The sequence below is a fragment of the Glarea lozoyensis genome (genome assembly GCF_000409485.1).
Source record: "Glarea lozoyensis ATCC 20868 chromosome Unknown GLAREA3, whole genome shotgun sequence".
Classification (NCBI taxonomy): Eukaryota; Fungi; Ascomycota; class Leotiomycetes; order Helotiales; family Helotiaceae; genus Glarea; species Glarea lozoyensis.
This window is the reverse complement of record NW_007360998.1, coordinates 3,008,171-3,029,343: the sequence shown is the minus strand read 5'-3', so window position 1 is coordinate 3,029,343 and position 21,173 is coordinate 3,008,171. Positions and strand designations below refer to the sequence as shown.

The following is a 21,173-nucleotide window of genomic DNA, read 5'->3' as shown; positions in this document are numbered from 1 at the left end:
TTCTCTGCTTGAGACGCTTTTATTTAGCCTCGGAAAATTCATCCGCAATAAATTTGTCTAAGGTGGTATGCTCGATAGAATTATCGATGAACAGCCGGGAAGCAGACAGATCATATTTCCTGGGCTCATCATGGACGAAGACAATACTGTTCAATTAGCTTACATTATCAAAGAATATCAGAAATGGTGCTTAGCTAACTTCACTGGCATGTTGTTCTTCAAAGAGCTACTTCTCTCTCGACGGTATTTTTGTGATTGTAGTGGAAAGTATGAACTTCCAGAACCTCGAATGTTTCACTTATTCAGTGCTCGAGTAAGCTTCTGTGAAAGAGAAAACTCGAGGGTGTACATAATAAGAGGACTGGCTGGCCATCCTACGCAGTGTTCAGTTCCGGCCTCCTACATGTTGCCTAGCAAACTCGAAAGACATGTTCTCGCTAAAGCTGCCCTCGAGGGCCAATCTGTGGAGCAAAGTGTTCCTGAACATGCGGATGCGAAGTCTTATTGTCCCATGTTGGTGATACCTTGTTGGTGTTTGCTAATTTGCTGTCACGGAATTGTACATACGCCAAGACAGTGCACGGCGGTCAATTGAAGGGACTTATTACAAACTTCAAGTCGTGAGCCGAAAAAACTTGAGCTGCTGTGTATGAGAAATCCCTGACCGTTCGTCTATGTGTAGCTTAGACTTTCGGCAATAGGTATGATGGTGTGAAACAGAGGTCGTTGTGCCTAAATTGGCAGGAAATTGGCAGCCCCCGGAACCGGCTCGGATACAGGCCGGCCCGAGTGTGCCGCACTCGGCTTTCGGTCCCAGAAAAAAAGCCGACATATCATGCTTTCAAAGGGGGTCGAAATGTTCATGGCCGTTGTTGTTGCTAGTAATGCAACACCACAGTACCGATTCTTTCGCAACACGTGCCTGTCACCATAGTTGAATTTGGCTAGCTCGAGATTTTTCCGATGCAATTTATTTTAATATTGCAAAAACTCCCGCCGATATGGCGGTAAGATAACCAATGATCTGTTCAATTATCGAAACCAAAGCCAAACTTGAACCACTCCTTCTGCCTACTAGCGGCATAGTAGAAATAGGAGCCAGGAACTGTGAGGTGTCCCATTTGCGGTGGTAAAATTATCGGCATGAGCCAAAACTATTCATAACAATCTCTAACTCTAGAATATCACCGCACAAAGTGCTATGAGCCGGCTAGGATACGGATTCGATCTGGATGGCAGACGGTGCTGTAATATCTCAAGAGAAAATTACTTTCCACCCCTGGTACATGTTCGCAGGCATCGAACATCCCATGAAGTCCAAGACGAATTTGCATTATGGACCCCAAAAACACAGCATTCTAAGCGCTAAAGAAGACGTGGACCCGCGCGATATCTACTGGAAGTTAGCCACATGATCTATCATGGACGCTGGTTCCGGTTAAATCCTCTGTGGGGTTCAGACATGCCAACCTCGATCAGGCATCGAACTCTGAATAGATTTCCTCTTGAGATGAGGACTACTGATCGAACAAATTTTGTTTTATGTCATGTAACAGTGACTGGGTGACCTGCCGGCAATGCGCAGTTGAAGCTACGCATGCCGATGTTGTGTGTGAGATTTTGCGTACCATTGCTGCTAAAGGAAGTACCCCTGTCTATCGACATAACGATATCTGGCGCATGAAATAAATTAACTTACATATTAGGGTCTTTTAAAGTGTAGCCAGATAGGCAGTCCTTCTGTAAATCTATTATAGAAGGCAATCGGGACCTGATCGTATCATATGGTCATAAGCACTCGCCCACAGGATCACTTTTATCAAGATCACGTACTGCATTGAAACATGTCAACGCCTCTACCTTTCCGCAAGCGAATAGAGCCTGTTGTCAAAGAAATTCGTGAAGGAGGGGGTTACTTAAAAGAAGAAGACTATTCAGCGGACGACGACGACGATGAAGATGATGAACATAAGGAGAAGGTGCGGTTGGAGGAAATTACAAGCATACATGGACAGATAATGAAATTTTTCAGAAACCACGACAATCCAAAAGCCGATGGAAAGGCCATTACCTCTCTGCTTTCCCAAAATCAGAGGGATAATATACAATGTGTCGGTACTTCGGGAAAGAACATCTTACATTCGATGATCGAAAGGGCTGCTCCGAATCTCAGATTAGCAGTATGGCTGTTAACGAATTTCGATGATCTTATACTAGGGCAAAACATTGATGGTAACACTCCGATGTACGAGGCAATCAAAAATGACAAGGCCAAATTCGTTCATGCTGTTCTGTCGCACAGTACGAGAGTGTTAGAAGCACTTCAGCTACCCGGGTCCGATGGAATATGCTTGCATCTTGCTTTCAAGCCTTCGCATACGTATAAAAAAATCAAAAAGTGTCAGCATGAACATGTGGACAAAATGATCCTGGTCTTGAAGAATGCGAGCGTGTCTGGCAGCAGCAAAGACACAGAGACTAATAGTCAGAACCAATTTCCGAGCATCCTCAAGTTAAAAGACCTCAAGGGTGATACACCACTTCATATTGCAATTCACACTATTTCATATTGGATGATAGATTCAAAACCACCCTCTTCGGACTCTATTTTACCCGGAATGAAATTGCGAGCAAGATTGTTGATTGAGGAATTCCCCGGTGCAGTCTTTGAAATCAACAACGCTGGTCAGTATCCATATCAATGTTTTGGCTCTGATGAAGTCAAGGAATGTTGTTATGAAGTAGCTGAAGCAATGAAGAAATTATACATGCGAGAGTTCACTGAAGAACAGGTTATCAAGCTCTTTTATCCCGAAGGCGCTTACGGTACAATCCAATTTCATTTTTATCTATCAAGATTGAGTACATAGTGACATTTGACTCCCAGAGCTCAGTATATTTTTTGATATTCCTCACACAATCGATGATCATTTACCGGCTTCTTTGGATATGTGGCTAGGACATTTACATTTCGAGTCAATCCTAAAACACGTCGACTTACCAAACCTCGTGATGGAGCGGGAGAGGAATCTCCCGACTTTTGGCACCTCTAACTCGGATACTGCTCCAATCTTGGACGCACTCAATGGAAAAGTTGAGTTCGTAAAGATCTTTGACTGGTTGCGACAAAAGGGGGTTAGAACTATACTCGAAATCAGTGTGCAGGATGATGAACTGAATCCGCATTGTGATGAAGCAATTGAAGTTGCACTCCATGGCCTTGGGGTCGAGACGTTGAACTGGGTGAAGCTAGATCTAAACAGCGACGTCTTGTTCCATTCAGCCCAAGAAGTAAAAGTTTTACATCTGTACTCTAGTGGTAACAACGACGTCCTTCGAGGTTGGTCCTCTAGCAAAGGTCTGGTACGATTGCCCGAGGTAATAACCAAACCAGCCTTGCGATCTCAAGTCGAAAAAGCTGATTGATTATGTCATAGTTAACCGAAGTTCATTTGAGCTTTTGCCTGTGAGTTTGGTGAGGGTTCTAGAGCTTGTCTCCAAGCATCTAATTTCAGCAGGGATACATTACCCAAGGAAGAAGCAAGACCTACCTGAACGAGTTCGCAGCAGCTTTAAATAATTCATCTGGCAATAGAATAAAAGTAAAGCCAAAGGAATGGAGGAATAAGGCTGGTGGATATACTGGACCAGGAGACGATCCTGGGCCGACGCTGAGGTCGGTTCATTTAGACCTTATTTTGACAGCTTGATCTTCTAACTTTCTTCTACAGACATCCGTGGCTTGAAGTTATGGACGCATTTGCTCTTGCTCTCAAGAATAGTATGAGGAGAGAGGAGTTGAAAGCGTTAAAGTAGCCATTATTGATGACGGAATAGATCCAAAGCATCGGGATCTTCAGAACCGAGTTGCGGGCGGAAAGTCTTTCTTTAAACGTCCAGACATAAAAGATCGAACGATAGACTACTGGGCTGCTCCTGGAGGCCGTGGCACACAGATGGCAAGATTAGTGTGCCGAATTTGTCCTGCCGCTAAGCTCTATCCAATTCGCCTCGACGAAGGTTCAGGCAAAGATGGAGAGAGAGAGATACGACTAGATTCGGCTCTCAATGTAAATCGAGTTCAAGTCCACTAAAACTTTGTTAACTATATCTTTAGGCAACCGACTGGGCAATGCAAGTTCCAGTCCATATCATTTCAATAAGCTGGAGCATCAACATCAAAGGATGCAGTCTCGAAGACATAAGTAATTTTGACAATATAATCCTGGCTGCTATCAATAAGGGAATAACGATATTCTGTGCCGCTAGTGATAGCGGAAAGATGACGGTCAAAGTTGCTGACAACGAAAACATGCCCGCAAAAGTTTCCAGGTCCTATCACCATAGGTGCTGCAACTTGGAATGGAACTCCGTCCGAAGATGTTGGTTATCAACCTGTACATTTTTAATTCCCTGGTCATAAGCTCATTCTGGATGGAGGGCACCAAGCAGCAAAAGCTCAGCCTCAGTCCGGCTCATCTCTTGCGACAGCCATCGCCGCTGGACTCGGTGCACTTCTCCAGTATTGTGTCATCATTGATGGGAAAACTAAGAAAACCGACCCGGAGCTTTTGACGCCAGACCAGATGACAACGGTACTGAAAAGACTATGTCCAACTTACCAAAAGAAAAAGTTTCCAGAGGTTGCAAACAATCCCATGTTTAGGAATGCAGGATCGTTAGAGGTATGGACTCAGGTCTTGGATAGGGTCAAGTTTATTGCCGAAAATTGCAAAGCTGTATCCAAAGAAGATTATTAGCTCAGCCAAGAACTTCGGCCACCAGTATACTGCAAGAATGCCAGGACACCTTCCAAGTAAGATGGATTCTAAAAACAGCGTTCTCGTCAGATCTTCCCTCATTTATATCCTAAGCTTTTTTCTTTTTGATTAGACATCACTGTATATTGACCAAATAAGGTTAAGCAAATGCAGCGTAACGAGCAGAACATCGTTATTGACAGCATGGAGGTTCTCGTCAGACTTGTAACACACTGGTGGACACCAGCAAGATGCGATTACCGATTGTTGAATTTTTAAGGTCATCGTGTTTAATGCCATATAAACTATGAGCCAGTACGCCTTCGGCTCTTCATTAAGCTACAAAAGCAGATCTATAACAACCAGAAGTCGCTGTCTGTCACCTGATTAGGGACTCGCTTAGCAGAACCCACCCCTGAGGTTGTGTTCTCGACCCACTACTCTCAGAAAACCATATGATATCTAAAGTCCCTTTTCTCTCCGGGTACTCCAAGTTATGATTCAAGAAGAAAGTTTGTAAATGGACAATAGTTTGTGTCATTAAACTCGGACACAGTACCTAGAGATGCTGAATGATGGCATGTAGGCCGATAGACTGACAGTCTTTCAAAGAAAGACTGTAAGATTTGCGAATGCGAGAAGGATGCAACAGCTAGTCTATTATAATTACTATCCAGTGGCCAAATAACTTCTAATCAAATTACTTCCGCTGAACTTGAGGTGTTCGCGCTCAAAGCAAGCTGACGGTTGGCTCTCATTTCCAATAGAAACACTGCATACTTTAACAAGTCTTCCATCACAATGATAATCGAGCAGACGTAGTTTTTTAATTACAAGAGTCAAAATGAAAGTGATATTTCATTAGATGTGTTGGTGTAACTCGAACGCCCACGTGCTGGTTTACAGAAACTGTTTTTCACTGGATGCCTTCGAATGTTTTCAGAGAAGAGTTTAGATATCAGACGCTCTGTCGGCTAGCATTATCGTGTATAGCTTGAGGATTTAGCACTATCTCATCATGGAGTGCAAAAGTCATACATCTCCAAGAATGATAACATCACGTGTGATCTCGGCAGTTGGGTAAATGTATATTGACGACAAGACCCTAAGCTTCCTCGCACATGAATGTTGCATATCGGCAATAGAGAGGTAAGTACTCTATATGCAGCTTATTGAGCTTTGATTGCGCCGCCTGGGGTCTACTATTAACCTCCACTATATCATTGCAGCCCATCTATCCGACATGGCAAGTTTCAAGTGCGATCTTCTGAATAAGGTACCGACCCTCTATTTTTAGGGTAGTCCTATACTCGAATGAGACTCACGATTATGAGAGATCTGAACACAACGTTGATTGAACTATGGATAAAGATGCGATCCTTGATTATCGGCAAGTTTTCCCGGCTTGAGAGCGTACAGTACTGCTATCGAATCTGGTATATATCGGTGGTATAGCTACTGGCTTTAGCAACGTCAAAATCTCAAGCGGAATTTCAAAATCATCTGCAAACATGAAGTGGCTGGCTCTCGGTCTCGCTCTGGTCGCTCCCTCGGAGGCAGGCCTTCGATTTGGCTGTGCGACTCTCAGCGTTCAACGTCTAGATCCGCTCGTTGAGCCTGGACAAGTTCCATCTGGACATGTCCATCAAATTGTTGGAGGTAATTATTTCAATGCTACTATGGATCCTTCGATCGATGTTGGTGAGAAGGGAACATGCACTACGTGCTCTTTCTCAGAGTGAGTCTCGTTACTAGTGGTGTACAAGCTTGATACCTGGCTCACCTAATAGGGATTTCTCGAATTACTGGACTGCTGTTCTGTACTTTAAGCGAAGAGATGGAATGTATAAGCGCGTTCCGCAGTATGCAAATGCTCAGCTTGAAGGTGCTACCAAGGGCATGACGATTTACTACACCCAGTTGGACTTTAACGGGAATGGCAATGAGAAGATCACATCTTTTAAACCTGTAAGGGCTTCCTTCCTGATAACTCATGCTTACGAAGCTGACCGCCGAAGGGATTTCGCATGACAGTCGGCAGCCCGTTGACTAACAGCAAAGAACAAGCCACCAAAAACGTTGGCTTACGCTATACCTGTCTGCAAACCATTTTGACTAGAGGAGCCGAGACTCCAGATTTCCCTAAAGCTCCATGCCCTGCTGGCATTATGGCTATCCACCACTTCCCGGCGTTAGTACCCTCTTCTGGCTCTAAGGTCCTTAATGTACTAACTTACCTGAAACAGTTGTTGGGACGGTAAGAACCTCGACAGCCCTAACCACCAAGACCACATGTTCGATACGACCAAGGGCGGCTTCAGGGTCGCCGGTCCATGTCCTAGCACCCATCCCGTCCGCATGCCCCAAGTCGCCTACGAAACCATGTGGAACACAACGCAATTCAACGACAAATCCATGTGGCCGACCGACGGATCTCAACCATTCGTCTGGAGTACGGGCGACGGTAAAGGCTATGGTACCCACGGTGATTACTTGTTCGGTTGGAAGGGAGACTCCCTGCAGAGAGCGATGGACTCGACGTGTATGTTTTCGGCTTGTGGTGCGAAGACGGGTGTCTTGAAGACGCAGAGCGCGGCGGCGCAGAATAGTTGTGCGGTTAAGAACACGGTTGTTGAGGATATTGGGGAGGATGATTGTAAGTATTTCAAGTTTTGATGATGTGTCTTTGAACTAATCTCGTTGTTTAGGGATCCCCGCTCTTCCTGGTGTTCATTGAAGTTTGAGTGAAGGTTTGAGACGTCTTTTGTCAGTGCGTGTGGTTGGTTAGATATCTTAAGATTCTCGAATGCTGCCGTTTTATATGTATTACTTAACGCGAGCGAATTATGCGGGAATTCTAGAATTGTGATTTCCGATACGGCAGTCTCGCGAAGGACAGTAGTCAAAACACGGCATTTTCTTAAAACGATTGACGAAATATCCCATATTTCGTCAACTAATCTGGAACACTATCACATATTCTGCCAATTGTTTTCAGTAAGTGAACCTTCTTGAGCTCGATTCGAAGTATCTTATCCGTAGAAGTTGTCTATCTAGGCAGGCCTACTGGCAAAATTTCCACGTCTACTTCCCTAGGTTTTTTTGCGTTAAAAAGGGGTTGTCAAAGGTCGATAGATTGCTTCGTCTTTTTAGTTTTACACGAGTAATTGAATTTCCTGATTCAAGGTAAAAGAGCTGTAGAGAATCGCAAAAGGACGATGTAATAAATCGAAAAGATATCGGAGGGCGCCGTGGACAAGATCAATGGCAGCACGCCTGAGCGTATGTATTCTTATCTTAACAGTTCTTGAAAAGAGGATTCGATATTTGTTAATTTCCGAAAATAATTGACGAATCCACGATATTTTGTCAATCTGATCAAATAAACATCAGGGCGGTCGACGTGGGGGGGCGGCCCGAGTCCGGGTTCACCGCCTCACTTCTTGTGGCAAACGGTGGCAGAATTAAATCATCCGCCAAAATTTTGACAAAAAGTTCCTTGGGTCTTTGCGATTGCCACGAGCCCCTCCGCAATACTTGAGTTTCAAAACAAATCGTGACAACAGCACGAATATCACAAATTCAAGAATCATCGGCTGTTGACTCGCCAGTCAATCTTTTTCACGATGGCATCAGACGAAATTGTTTGGCAGGTTATCAACCAGCAATTCTGCTCTTTCAAGCTGAAGTAAATCTGCACGCGAAGTTTCGATATCCTGGTACTAACATTACATCAGAACTACCAAAGAGAAGAACTTTTGTCGTAACGAATACAATGTCACTGGTCTATGCAATCGTCAATCATGCCCCCTCGCAAACTCCCGCTATGCGACCGTTCGCGCAAATCCCGACACTGGAACCCTTTACCTCTACATGAAAACCATCGAGCGTGCGCACATGCCTTCGAAGCTATGGGAACGTATCAAGCTATCTCAGAACTATGCCAAAGCACTGCAGCAAGTTGATGAGCGATTAATATACTGGCCGAATTTCTTGATCCATAAATGCAAGCAGAGACTTACGCGGTTGACGCAAGTGGGGATTCGGATGAGGAGATTGGCAAAGGAGGATGAGCGATTAGGAGAGAAGATTGTTCCGAAATTGGCGCCGAAAGTAAGGAGGAGAGAGGAGACAAGAGAGAGAAAAGCAGAGGCTGCGGCGAAGGTTGAGAGGGCTATTGAAAGGGAGCTCATTGAACGGTTGAGGAGTGGTGCGTATGGCGATCAGCCGCTTAATGTCAGTGAGGCCATTTGGAAGAAGGTGCTTAAGGGCCTGGAGAGGGGAGGCGAGGGAACCAGAGATGAGGATCTGGACGAGGGGATTGAGGAAGAGGAGATGGAGGGCGAAGAGGAATTTGAGGATGAAGAAGGGGTTGGCGATGTGGAGTATGTCAGTGATCTTGGGGAGGAAGAGGAAGATCTAGGAGATTTGGAAGATTGGCTGGGAAGTGAGGAGGAGGCGGCTACTGATGAAGATGAAGAAGATGATAGTGAGAGTAGCAGTGAGGACGAGGATGCGAAGACTGGTGCTAGTGCGAAGAGGAAGAAGGGTCCTATATCGAAGGCCAAGCCGAAGAAGAAGATGGCGAGGATGGAGATCGAGTACGAAGAAGAGGCTCCTCCTCGACAACTGGCTGTCAATTGATTGTATGGAGCCTCAGAAGCCTGATAGTATGGGGGTCTGGAGTTGTGGAAAGTCATTGGAGTTTGGGATTTAAAAAGCGGTGCAAAATCACCAAAATTGCAACACTTGAAGTTGCTTACTTGTCGACAATAAATCGTATGACAGCAAATTTGTGTTCTTGTAGCTTTTTGGAGCCTGTTGTGTTTATTAAAGAAAATACTAAAAGTGTCCAAGTTGAGTGCTTGCTTGTAAGAGGATGGTGGGGTAAATCTTGGCATATGTTTCGCTTTGCGACAGCGACCTCGACTCGACCTTGAATCACAAACCTCCAAACAAACAACACAACGTTACTCCCCACGACTACCGCACAACTTTCTACCAAGTCTATCCTCTTCATCAGCGACTCCGTACATAAGAAACACATACACTACTACCCATCTGCTGCACTCCAGCACTCTCAAAATGGCAGCCCTCCTCTTCTCTAAAGTCCGCAATAACTTCCTCTCCCCCGACAGCGACGGCAACACCGTCTACGAAACCGCCGTCTGCCGCTCCCTCCGCACCTTCTACAACGAAGAGCGTCGTCCCTGGCCCGCAACCTACAATCCCGACCGCGACCACGAGTCTCGCAAAGGCCGCGACATCTACGATCCTGACGCCATCAAACCCGCCTCCGCGCCCGTCCAAGCAGTCATGGCACCGCCCTCACGATACGGTCAGGGTTACGGCCAACAGCCGATGAGCTCGAGCACTCAAGGAGGAGGCAGTCAGCTGGGGAATCTCTGGAACAAACCCGCTGCCGCAGAAGGCCTGCAGGAACCTAGCGGTGCGAATAGTCTACGCAAACAAAGAAGTCCCGGGATGCAGAACACCGCGTTTTCGCGGCCACCGCAGCAACAACAACGGGCGTACGATGAACCACAGCCGATTCCGTCGCAGCGGCCTGGGTACGAGAAGGCCAGTGTGTCCAAGTTTAGACAGGATAGGTCGAAGATGGGACGACCTGGCCAGAGGTCTGATTCGCCAGCTAATAGTATGGCGGGGAGTGCGCGGCTGAACAGCTATGGATCGTCGAATGGGGGTGGGGAGGATTATGGTGGGCAGGGGAGTTATGGGAGGAGTGAAAAACCAGTTATGAGTGCTACGGTGCAGTTTGGTGCGCAGGATGAGTATTCGGGGTATTCGGGCGGATATGATCAAGGTGCTGGATCTGGTGGAAGGAATGCTGGGAGGAGAATGGGGCTGCCGAGCGGACCTCGAGGGAATAGGAATTAGCAAGGCGTGGATGTGATTTGTGGTTTTTCGTGGAGTTTGGGCTGGCGGCATTGTTAGGTGTTTCGGTGTATTGTGACAGATCTGCTTAGGTTTGAGATAGAAATCTGAAAAGTATGTAGATATCGCAAATTCTAAAATTGATGTCTATCATCTATCTATGGGTATCGTTGAGAGGAGCTTCTATAAACGCCTGCCATATTCAATCCAATACGTTGAGTATTCCCTCCCATACAACCAGTATATCCAAACGCCAAAAGAACAACAAAAACTCCAACACCTCTATTTCTTTGTCCCCTGAAGCAAACCAAGCGTGCCATTTAATTTGGTCAACATTTCCTCCCGCTCACCCTCCGGTGTGCTAAGTGTCGTGACCGCACCACCAGCACCAACTTTCCAAACATCCATAGCACAATCATGTTTTTCATCATAGTAAATGTCGTCGTCCCATTTGAACCAGCTGCGAATGGTAACGCTCCAGTCGCCACGGCCGCCAACGTCGAGATATCCTACGACTCCAGAGTAAAGACTGCGTTCCTTACCCTTCTCGATATCCTGTAAGATCTCGCAGCTGCGTTTCTTGGGTGCTCCAGTCATGCTTCCTGGTGGTAGTGATGCGGCTAAAACGTCGAGGCCTGTGTATCTGGTTTTCCTTTCCATTGCTGCAGTCTCGGCTAGAATTTCATCCTCGATTTTGTGTGTGACGGGCTGTGGGATTGAACCTTGCACTACGGTAATCATTTGGAATACGCTTTTATACTCCTCTACCACCATAAGTCGTGGAACGGTAACATTTCCACTGCCGCAAACACCATGGAGATCGTGCCGAACCAGATCCACAATCATGAGATTCTCTGCCTTTTCCTTGGGAACATCCAGGAGCTCCTTTGCTTTTTCCAATGTGTCCACTTCTTCAGACTTGCGCACTGTGCCTTTCATCGGCCGAAGCTCGCAATGCCCTTCTGCATCCCATTTCAAGAACCGTTCTGGGGAGCTGGATATCAATTCGCCAGTACCTAAGCGAATGTAAGACGCGAAGGGTGCCGGTTGACGTTTTCGAAGAGCCTTGTACAGGTTCCAAGAAGAATTCATAGGCCTCCAATGAGTTGTAACGGTAGTCTGGTCTGTCAGGCAGAGTTCGTAGGAATTCCCACTACGAATATACTCTTGGCACTTGAGAACTTTTGACTCATAACTAGACGCTGCTGGTACTTTGAACGTTGTATCGTGTTTAGTACCGGACTCGTCACGTATGGCAGGCTCTGGCTTTTGCAGCGCAATTCGTAATATCCTGGCAGTTTCTTTCATCCATGCTTTTGAGCTCTGTGTAGCTCCATGAGGGGCAATCTCCTGTATGTGGATAACGTTAAGAACGTGGTCAACGACCAGACTCCTAGTTACCCAAGCGAAACTCAAATCAGGTTGATCATGACTTCTCTGACGACTTCGAGATTCGACTCCGATAGTCTCAAGGCCAAGTTCATAAGTCGTAAAACCCATAAAGCCGCCCCAGAAAGGCGAGTCTGAATTTCCCTTGGTTACTCGCCTTTTTTCTGTGTATTGAGCAAGAAACGGCCACACTCCTCCAAATTGTCGTAAATCAGTCTCGTGTGTAGTCTCGCCATCTTCAGTGGGATGGAATGCCGCCATAATATGACTCCAAGCGATATATTCAAATCTAACGCACTGGTCCACATCCATAGCAATAATACTGTACCGACCACGAACGTCAGCGGCTCCGACAGACTGTTCGTATGCATTAGAAGATTCTAGAACAATTCGACTGGATAGATCATGCTGCGTTGCTTCGACAACAGCAGCGACTGAAATATTCTTATCGTGCCTGAAAATCTCACTGAAGTATTCTAGCTTACAACTCCCGTCCAGCGTAGCATCTTCAGCGGCGGAGTTGAAGTGTTCGCCATAGGGAAAGGTCGCAGACCCGTTCAAGGTTGGGCGAAATTGTTCTGACTGATGTAACAAACTCTTGCGAGTCAAGGCTTTCCCGTGCAATGGCTCAACAATCTCTGCGCTGTCTCGGTCGCGGTCGCGGTTCCAGTCCTTCACAGCTTCAAACCAGTTTTTTATGACTCGTTTGCTTTCGTCGTTGGTACAAATCGACTCTGGGTGGTATTGCAGTGCCCAGAAAGGCTTCGTTTTGTGTTGTACGCCTACCAAAACTCGGGCATCCTTAACACCGGAATCGCTGGATTTTCTTAGATCGCTCTCAGCCCAAGCAATGGGAATTATTTCAGGGCAGTCCTCGGTGGCCTTCCATTTGCTTGTCTCCCAATCACTCTCCGAGATCCGGTCTTGTCCAATATCAGCACACAAGCTCTGATACAGAGTGGCGGAAAGGTGCCCAACCCCCGAGAAGATAGATCGCGAAGATTTGACAGGGCGTTCTCCTGAATGTGTAATGTCGCGAATCATTCCATGCTGCGGTCCAGCGAGCCTATTGATCTTCCCCCCGAATTCTAAGCATAAGCTTTGAAATCCAAGACATATTCCGAGGACGGGTAACACATGATCCTCGTTCAACTTCCATATCTTCCTAACAATGCCAATGTCTTCTTCCTTCTCCGGATGTCCTGGCCCCGGTCCGCAGACTACCGCAACATAATGTTGTAGCTCTTTGTGCAACTCGCTATCGGTCTTTAACTGGTAATCGTCGATTTTGACTGTTCGGACGGAGACATCGAGGGTTGTCTCGATTAGGGAGATGATGTTGTTTGAAAAACTATCGTATGCATCGATGAATAGGACCAAAGGCTTTGGAGCTAACATTGCCACACGCAAATTCTACTCTTCAAAAATGTTATTCATTGAGACAGGTTGAGTTGGAGGGGTGGGCAACTTTTTTGACAGGGGGACTCGAGGTTCTGCCAAGGCGGTCAGCACAGACCCCGCCAAGCTCTATTATCCTCTCGAGGCATCTCGCCCACCGAGCACCATACCTCCTGAACCTGAACGCGCTACAATAACAAAATATCCTTACTTATTTCCACGAAACATCTATGCACGATTGAAAGTTCACGAATACAACGATATTCTGTTTATTATGGATATAATCTTCAATATACCTAGATAACATACAGTATTGCAGACTTTGTCACAATACACCACTTTCCAAATAGCAGCTATGTATCACAGACATCGCTATCTACAATACTGTGCATTAAACTGGAATTCGCATCTATCATTGATGATGTATCAAATATACATGTCTCTAACCTTGAACTTAATGTAGGGACTATTTTCATGAATATCGAGCGTTTGAGGCATCCGGAAGTTTGATGATGCTGAGTTCCCTATGGAGGAAAGTCTGATAACATGAATATGGTCATACAATTGCCATTGCTAGACCAGTACTCGGAGATTTTCATCGTCGCAGATCCAATCAAGATCCTGAGGAGTAGAAATACGAAAACCTTTACACCGTAGGTAATTTTCACGACAACCTCCAGGGACCAGCTCCCAGGTCGGTAGTCAATTAAGTGAATTCCCCCTATTTTCCATTTGCCCCACATCATCACTCTTAACAGTCGAAGTGAAAGTCACAGCAGGACTTTTCACGGAAGTTACGAACACTGAGGTCTATTTCGAGTGTCAGGCTACCTGTCTTACAAGTCGACGTTCCTGAAAAAGACGGCACAACATGGTTGCTGTAACGAGATTAGGCCTTCGGTTGATATCATTCCGCCCCATGCGCTCAGCTCCCATCCCTCAGAACTTCCAACCTATAAATACGGGTCTTTCACATCTCGCTACCAAACTTCTCCCCCTTAACAAACCACGTTCACGACGCCGCCGAGATGGATCGCGGGTTTCGTCCATGACTGATAACTTTTTGAGCATCAGCTGCAGATTGTGGAAATGATTTGGCGTTTTTCCATTGGCTTAATTTCTTAGTCAGTCTTCACGAGAGGATTGGGAAGGGTTTAGATACCATTCGGGCCATAAGCTTTCTTTTTGTGTTCCTCCTCGGGAAAGCTATGCCTTTCGGAGCCTCATCCTCCTCGCGGTGGCGCTCCATAGATGTCCTTATTATTCGGATATCACACCATATCACACTTTCTTATAAGCTTGAAATACTACTCAAGACTTCACCAAGCCAATACTGAGTTCATAATGTGCCGTGTCGATTCGATCGATCGTAGGAGTGTATGTTTAAGTATGCCTGCTTGAATCAACATTTATTTTCCTGGTTGTTTCGTACCTGCATTCTTTTACCCCTCTATAACATCTACGAGCAGAAATTTGGACTGTTCCTTTGTTCAAATTCCTTATATCTCATCATGAAGCTTTCAACTCTCGCTCTTGCGGTCTTTTATGCTGCTTCCGTATTTTCAGCGCCCATTCCTACACCAGAGTCTGCAGTTAATAGCTCGCTCGGAAAACTCGTGAGTGCTCGGTCAACCCAAATTTGGTTCATTATTGTTCCTAATCCTCACAGATCTGCTATCGCATCCCAGGTACATCAGCAACACTTGGTCATTGCTGAACGGAATTCAACGAAGTGACGCTGTCTATACCGCACTGTTGTGCGTATTCCGTCATTTCATGCATCATGCTATTACTAATGACTCAATAAAGAAAGGTATACATCGTCTTCGATACCTATACTTTCAATGCACATTCTTGCGAATCCGGGGTTGCTTTGTTGTTGAAAGGGAGTAATGGAGTTGGGGTCGTGGAAACATGGAAAAGTGCTGGGTTTGGGCTGGGATGGCTTCGGGAAACGTATAAAAGTTACTGGGAGCGCAATACAACAACAATCAAGTGGTGGTAGAGATAATGACAAGAGACCAACCGTTGATTATTGTATGAGCTACTGTATTATCTATGTAGGAAATTGAAGAAAGACCTAGAGAAAATATGACAAGACTCTGATACGTTGAGAGACATCGAGTTCCGACGTCAACCATGGACACCCGTTGTCTGCAAATCGAAAGTAAAGCTGAAGGAAAAGGAAATTGATGTCTTTAATTTGCCAAAGGTAGTTTTCAAGTTCTCTTATCCTTCAGCGGACACAGCAATTGATATAAAACCCAGTTTGTGCTTACCTCTTCGCATTATTCGACGATATGCCCGTAGACGCGTTCGGCTCTCAACATCAGACAACACCTTAGCGGAGATTGAATACTCGCCAGTCATTATCACTAGCATCTGCTGCAACTGCTTCACCACCCATAATGCCATGAACATAAGTCTCGCCTACGAGTTGGTACACCGACCCAGCAGGCGGGAGCCTTAAGAGAAATGGTGTCTTCCCTCCTTTGAAGATGCAAACCAAATCTCCTTCCCGTGCGTTCCATGGTGCAAGTCCTATATACCCCTTACTTGTAACGTACAACGCTCGACGAGCACAAGCTTTCCGAATCCGTCGGACATACTCTCCATATTTCTTGGGTAGTTGAAAGCCTTTAGTAAATGAATCTTTAATTATCGTTGCGACGGAAGCGTTGGTCACAAAATCGGTATACTCTGTTGTCGTCGCTCGTAGATTTGCGTAATGGGCTACCATTTGTACCTCCATATCCTTTATGCCCGTGGTAAGCACAGCAGTCTCGTTGATAGTCTTGGAGGTCAGGTCAGGAAGATCCTGCTGCCACCCAACGCGGTCATACCAGGTTTCGAGCAACAGCCAGTCTCCCTCTGGAGATTTTCTCTCTCCTGCGAAATCAGCAATCATAGTTCTCCAGAGAGCGTTTTTTCGCCCGCCTATTTTTTCGTAGGGACAGTCAGGAACATCCATAACAGCTAGAGCTTCCCAGATTTCCAGTTCCTCAATACCTTTTCTTGAAAAAGGCCCACGGTCAGATTTAGGATGCCATGAACATGCAATCGATTCTACGACGTCGAAAATAAATCCTTCTAATCCTTAGATGTTCGGATCTTCTTCGTGTGCTATGGTTACGGCTTGAATATTCCCCGAAGCCCAATATCGAGGCGATGCATCCGCCCAATCGAGCAATGGAGTTGGGTCGTGCTCGGTTCTTGCCTCCCAGTTTGGTACCCAAGATGGCAAGCTGTCTAAGCCGTGTTTCTCAAGACGCTTCAACTGTTTGCTGTGATAATCGATTGTAAGGGAGTCTGGTGCAAACATCACTTTGGCCTGACCGACATTGTTCCAATTCTTGATCCACCCCCTTGGTAGGATCTTCTGCTCAGCATAATATCGCGCTTGAACAGGTTCCTTGCCTTCCAGTGGGCTCTGTTCTTGGTAGGTTCCATCGTTATGATTACGGAAGTAGCATGTTTGTCCTTCGTCTTGTATTCTTTCCCAGCCAGGAGGCAGCCTTGCCCAACCTCTTCTGAGTGGATGCTCTGGCGCATCCTTGATGAGAGCATACAAGTCATGGTAACGCGACTGGTCAAGCAAGCTATAGGCATATGCTGGACTTTGCTCAAATACGGCCCCCGAGCTTCTCCACTCCCTGACACAGTGTAGGACATCGAGGGACCTGGCTTTTTCAATGACAGTCCTGGCAAAGGAAGTAAACACCGTCGCTGGCTCCAAATTGTAATTCGGTTCGAAGCCCAAATCCTTAGCCATTGGAGCAAGACCCAGAAAACCGTATATCCGATCCTGGGGCATCTTGCAATCCAGATGACGGTAATCGTATAAGAGCTGGTACAAACTAGCATTTCGGCCACCTGACTCCCATTCATGTCGGAAGTGACATATCTTCTGGTATGTTTCATCGCAAAATAAATCCCAAGGGTTTACTTTCAGCCCAAAGCATTTTGGAAAGTTTATAGCCATGAAGCTGGTTTTGATTTTCGACCCAACATCATGCCAGTCTATTGTCTCCGAACCGCATATGAGGACCAGTTTTCGAGCCAATATTGCTTCTTGCATAATCCACACTCGCGTGAACCATGGACGATCGAGAAGCTCGTTGATCTCGCCAAATTCTTGTGCCGCGACAAGACTAGATCGGTTTTGTAGACTGATCGAGTTTTTGAGGCTTTCTCGCACCGGAAGTGTAGGCTTACCAAACTTTCGGTCGACTTTCCACAAGTAGTAACCGGTTGTCAACTTCTTTTGGATTGACTTGACGCCTACGATACTTCCATCAGTAAGTTCGCCAAGCCATATACAGACTTGTCGAGCCTGCCGATATATATCCTCCATGCGACGAACTTGAGCGCCCTTCTCATCATTATCTCTCTGGTTGATGCAGATTGCATCAATCCAAAGTGTTCGGACGCGTTTGGGTTGTCTCAGGTTTCTGAGAGCAGCTTCACAATTCTCAAAAACGCGAAAAGCCGTTTGGTCGAGATCGATATCGGTACCGCCTTCTTCTCTGCCCCAGACGTATGATAGGCATTCGTAGTCCGGGTTGTTTGAAAGATATGCATGTCGAAGTTTGCACACAAGAGCCGCATCTTGATTCTTAGCTGGATGTACATCGAGGAGACGAATCTCCCCGTTGGCCGAGTCAAGAGGTTGATATGGAACCATAATTGGTCTCACATATCAAAATCGTGGTAACCGATCCAGCGAATATTCAGGCGAGAAAAGAATTGCGGATTATGTTTGCCCAATGTAGGAGGTTGGTAGCACTTGTCTCCCATGTTCAGCTGAAGATAACGCCTGCTGAAGCCTTGCATGCCATTATCGAGGAATATGTGTTCCCATTGGTGCGGTGTTCATTAAGGACGGTTCAGCCGCTCGAGTACGACGAAAGAAGTAGTAGTGTAATATGTCTATATTTATCTTATGAACATTATGATAAATATTAATCTACTCGTAGCCCCTAAATTAATAAGACTATTGGACTGTCTGGAGGCCCTTTGAGTTTCATGTTCTTTAGTATGGAAATAACCACAAGCCACCAGTGCATTGCAAAACTGACGGGACAGCCATTTAAGTATAACAACGTCAGAAAAGCGATTTCCAACGCTCCTTCGTCTAAGAGGCAATTTTTTTCATAGAGACACCTTTATATGTTAAATCAACTGAAATGAGTAATTACAGCGGAATTGACAGAGTGTAGTTTTTTGTCGAATAAGGTGTCCCGTCAGACTTGCAATCCACTGGTGTGCTTATGTCAAAAATGGCATGGGGGAATTGTCACGTAGTTTGGCGCCAAGTTCTTGCGCCTCGACGATATAACACCCGTTAAAAACCGGCCGACTTTTTGCAGCTTTCTCGCACCGAGGGAGTTGGCGTACCAAACTTTCGGTCGAAGTAGTGCTATTCAATCATGGAATGACATAACCCAACCATGTGATCATACTAGCTAGCCTAGATCGTTCTACACCTCAATTCTATTAAGTCTCAATAGTTTCGCTTTTTTTTTTTTACAGTAATGTCTTGTAACATCTTAATTAATTTCAAAATGAATTACCTTAGGAAACTCGCCCTCGTTCGACAAAGAATTAAACGCTTTTCTGGATATCGGAGGCCAAATGCAGCAGAAAACTCGCTTTTGGCCAAGCTCCCAACAGAGCTGCTGCTGCAGATTGCCAACTACCTACCCGCCGAATCAGCCGCATCATTTTCTCTCTCTTGTCGACACATTTACCTCTTGATCGGAACTCAGCACCTTGAAAACCTAGCGACCTCGTCTTACCAGAAACTTTTGTTCTTGGAACTTACAGAACATGATCTTCAGAACCACATCGTTTGTGATTCTTGCAAAAGGCTTCACAGGATACGAGATGCTTGGAAATACACCAATAGTGGTCAGCGATTTTTGCCAGTAGCGGTCGAGCCGGATTGTCTCTCCAATGATAGAGAGGCAATGGTTACATCGTACATTCTCATAAATTTCAGCACCACTATTTTCAAGATGGTGATGAAGCATTACCAACTGTTTGGTTGTGATGCTCGAACTCGCCAGCTTTTGACTCTTCTAACAAGAAATGTTTTCCCCACGCACCGCCGGGGTACCTTGGTCGTAACCACAAAGGCAGAATGTCGAGTTCAAAATGGCTCCCTATTCACTTGCAAACGCGAATCTGTCGGTGGCACATGTACAGGTGTCGAGCAATGGGGTATATTCACTTGGATATGCCCCGCATCTCGAACTCGAAGAAACAGGCCGGTCCGCCAGTCTCCGCATCAAAACATCGTATCCTCTGTCAGCTGAGGAGAAGTGGTCAATATTACTAAATTGCGACACCAGTTCTAATATAGAGAAGATCTCGTGGGATATCTCCTCGGAACTTCAACAATGTCGATACTGTCGAACTGAATACAAGGTTGATTTTGAGCACGATAATAGTTGCAAAATAAAATTTGCAATCACTATTTGGAAGAAGCTTGGGCAAGGGCCTGAAGCCGAAGACTGGAAAGCACAATCCCACTTCGTCCCGTTTGCAGATCAGCCGTCATCTCCACAACCGATTCAGTTCCACAGAGGAGAGGTAGCCTCCGTCTTTCAAGTGAAGAAGGCCAAATTTGACTGGAGATGAAGTCTCGTACTTCTTATCAAAAGGATTTTAACTCTCTGATAAACTAAACTGAGCACTTGTGAATAATTAAGTTGATTGAATAATCAAATTGGTAAACACAAAGTGCGGTCGAGCTCAATGATTGTACATACATTGAACAAACAAAATATCAACGACGTGTTAGGAACACATCGACGGGGAGATCAAGAGCCGGCAAACGGAATTACGACTTCTCTCAAACCAGGATGTCCTTTCATCAACCGTCAACACTGAATATGCAGTTGTGTACAAGCGCTGCTACGACGCCATGATCATTCAATTTGACTGTTGCAGGTGATCATGTAGAACTTCTCGTATTTATATTGCGACAGAGCCATCGGGAATTTGGTGTGACTTCTGGCAGAGGATTGGCAAAGTAGGAGGTTCGGACACGATTGGAACGAATGGGGCCCGCGGGTCAAGCCAGCTTCAATGTCAACTTCTGGTGGCTGAATCTATTATGCAGTTAGCTCTGTACGGTCATCACTAGTTATGGCTGACTACAAGTTACCTTGTGAAGCGGGTCAAATGAAAAATGAAAGATTAGCAGCAGAGATTAAGTATTATGCTTTAGTTTGTAGAGAGAGAAAGGAGATTTGCTTTGGAAGCTCGTCTTAGCTTCATCCTAGGCTTTCCACGGTATCCATCAACAGTGGATGACTAGCTGAGGAAGGAGTCAATTTTGATGAATGGAGCGAACAAGACTACTAGTCGTCAGTATGCCAGGTACTTGCGAGCTTGTCACTAGTCGTAAAATGGTTCTCATAAGAATGGAATAACATTACCCACTTAATCCATCTTCTCGGTTGAATCTTCGCTGGTGTTAACCGAGCCGCTGTGGACGGAGGCCGCGAAGCCTAACGAATGTAGTGGTGGGAGGTATTTTCCATAGACAACTTCTGGATATCATATGATGTGCCACTCTAGTCCCAACCGACTGATCAATGAAACTTTTAGAATTGTTTCAAAGTTGTTTAACTTTCAGGTTCTTTAGTCAAGAAAGGAGCAAAAGCCGCGTGGAAGCTCATGACAAAATTCACTTCGGGGTTGTCACGTGGCTTCTTTTTGACC

General features: G+C 45.7%; 8 protein-coding genes across 8 annotated transcripts; 5 read left to right on the top strand and 3 right to left on the bottom strand.

The window, feature by feature from the left end:
* Nucleotides 1-1,844: 1,844 nt before the first annotated feature.
* GLAREA_00985 (Subtilisin-like protein) lies at nt 1,845-4,760 on the top strand (the record flags this gene model as incomplete). Its single annotated transcript, XM_008085743.1, has 8 exons — nt 1,845-2,826; nt 2,888-3,340; nt 3,438-3,466; nt 3,519-3,676; nt 3,732-3,781; nt 3,838-4,070; nt 4,118-4,382; nt 4,441-4,760. 8 exons carry the CDS (start codon nt 1,845-1,847, stop codon nt 4,758-4,760), a joined length of 2,490 nt encoding a protein of 829 aa, XP_008083934.1.
* Nucleotides 4,761-6,271: 1,511 nt separating this feature from the next.
* GLAREA_00984 (uncharacterized protein) lies at nt 6,272-7,497 on the top strand (the record flags this gene model as incomplete). Its single annotated transcript, XM_008085742.1, has 5 exons — nt 6,272-6,498; nt 6,551-6,728; nt 6,779-6,951; nt 7,007-7,416; nt 7,469-7,497. The coding sequence occupies 5 exons, from the start codon at nt 6,272-6,274 to the stop codon at nt 7,495-7,497; spliced, it is 1,017 nt and encodes a 338-aa protein (XP_008083933.1).
* Nucleotides 7,498-8,386: 889 nt separating this feature from the next.
* On the top strand, nt 8,387-9,404 carry GLAREA_00983 (uncharacterized protein; the record flags this gene model as incomplete). The annotated part of the gene is made up of 2 exons (XM_008085741.1): nt 8,387-8,448; nt 8,498-9,404. 2 exons carry the CDS (start codon nt 8,387-8,389, stop codon nt 9,402-9,404), a joined length of 969 nt encoding a protein of 322 aa, XP_008083932.1.
* Nucleotides 9,405-9,845: 441 nt separating this feature from the next.
* Nucleotides 9,846-10,658, top strand: GLAREA_00982 (uncharacterized protein; the record flags this gene model as incomplete). Its single annotated transcript, XM_008085740.1, has 1 exon — nt 9,846-10,658. One exon carries the CDS (start codon nt 9,846-9,848, stop codon nt 10,656-10,658), a length of 813 nt encoding a protein of 270 aa, XP_008083931.1.
* A 279-nt stretch (nt 10,659-10,937) lies between these two features.
* Nucleotides 10,938-13,442, bottom strand: GLAREA_00981 (ADC synthase; the record flags this gene model as incomplete). Its single annotated transcript, XM_008085739.1, has 1 exon — nt 10,938-13,442. The coding sequence occupies one exon, from the start codon at nt 13,440-13,442 to the stop codon at nt 10,938-10,940; it is 2,505 nt and encodes an 834-aa protein (XP_008083930.1).
* A 2,341-nt stretch (nt 13,443-15,783) lies between these two features.
* Nucleotides 15,784-16,413, bottom strand: GLAREA_00980 (uncharacterized protein; the record flags this gene model as incomplete). Its single annotated transcript, XM_008085738.1, has 1 exon — nt 15,784-16,413. The coding sequence occupies one exon, from the start codon at nt 16,411-16,413 to the stop codon at nt 15,784-15,786; it is 630 nt and encodes a 209-aa protein (XP_008083929.1).
* A 126-nt stretch (nt 16,414-16,539) lies between these two features.
* On the bottom strand, nt 16,540-18,126 carry GLAREA_00979 (WW; the record flags this gene model as incomplete). Its single annotated transcript, XM_008085737.1, has 1 exon — nt 16,540-18,126. One exon carries the CDS (start codon nt 18,124-18,126, stop codon nt 16,540-16,542), a length of 1,587 nt encoding a protein of 528 aa, XP_008083928.1.
* A 1,472-nt stretch (nt 18,127-19,598) lies between these two features.
* Nucleotides 19,599-20,084, top strand: GLAREA_00978 (uncharacterized protein; the record flags this gene model as incomplete). The annotated part of the gene is made up of 1 exon (XM_008085736.1): nt 19,599-20,084. One exon carries the CDS (start codon nt 19,599-19,601, stop codon nt 20,082-20,084), a length of 486 nt encoding a protein of 161 aa, XP_008083927.1.
* Nucleotides 20,085-21,173: the final 1,089 nt, after the last annotated feature.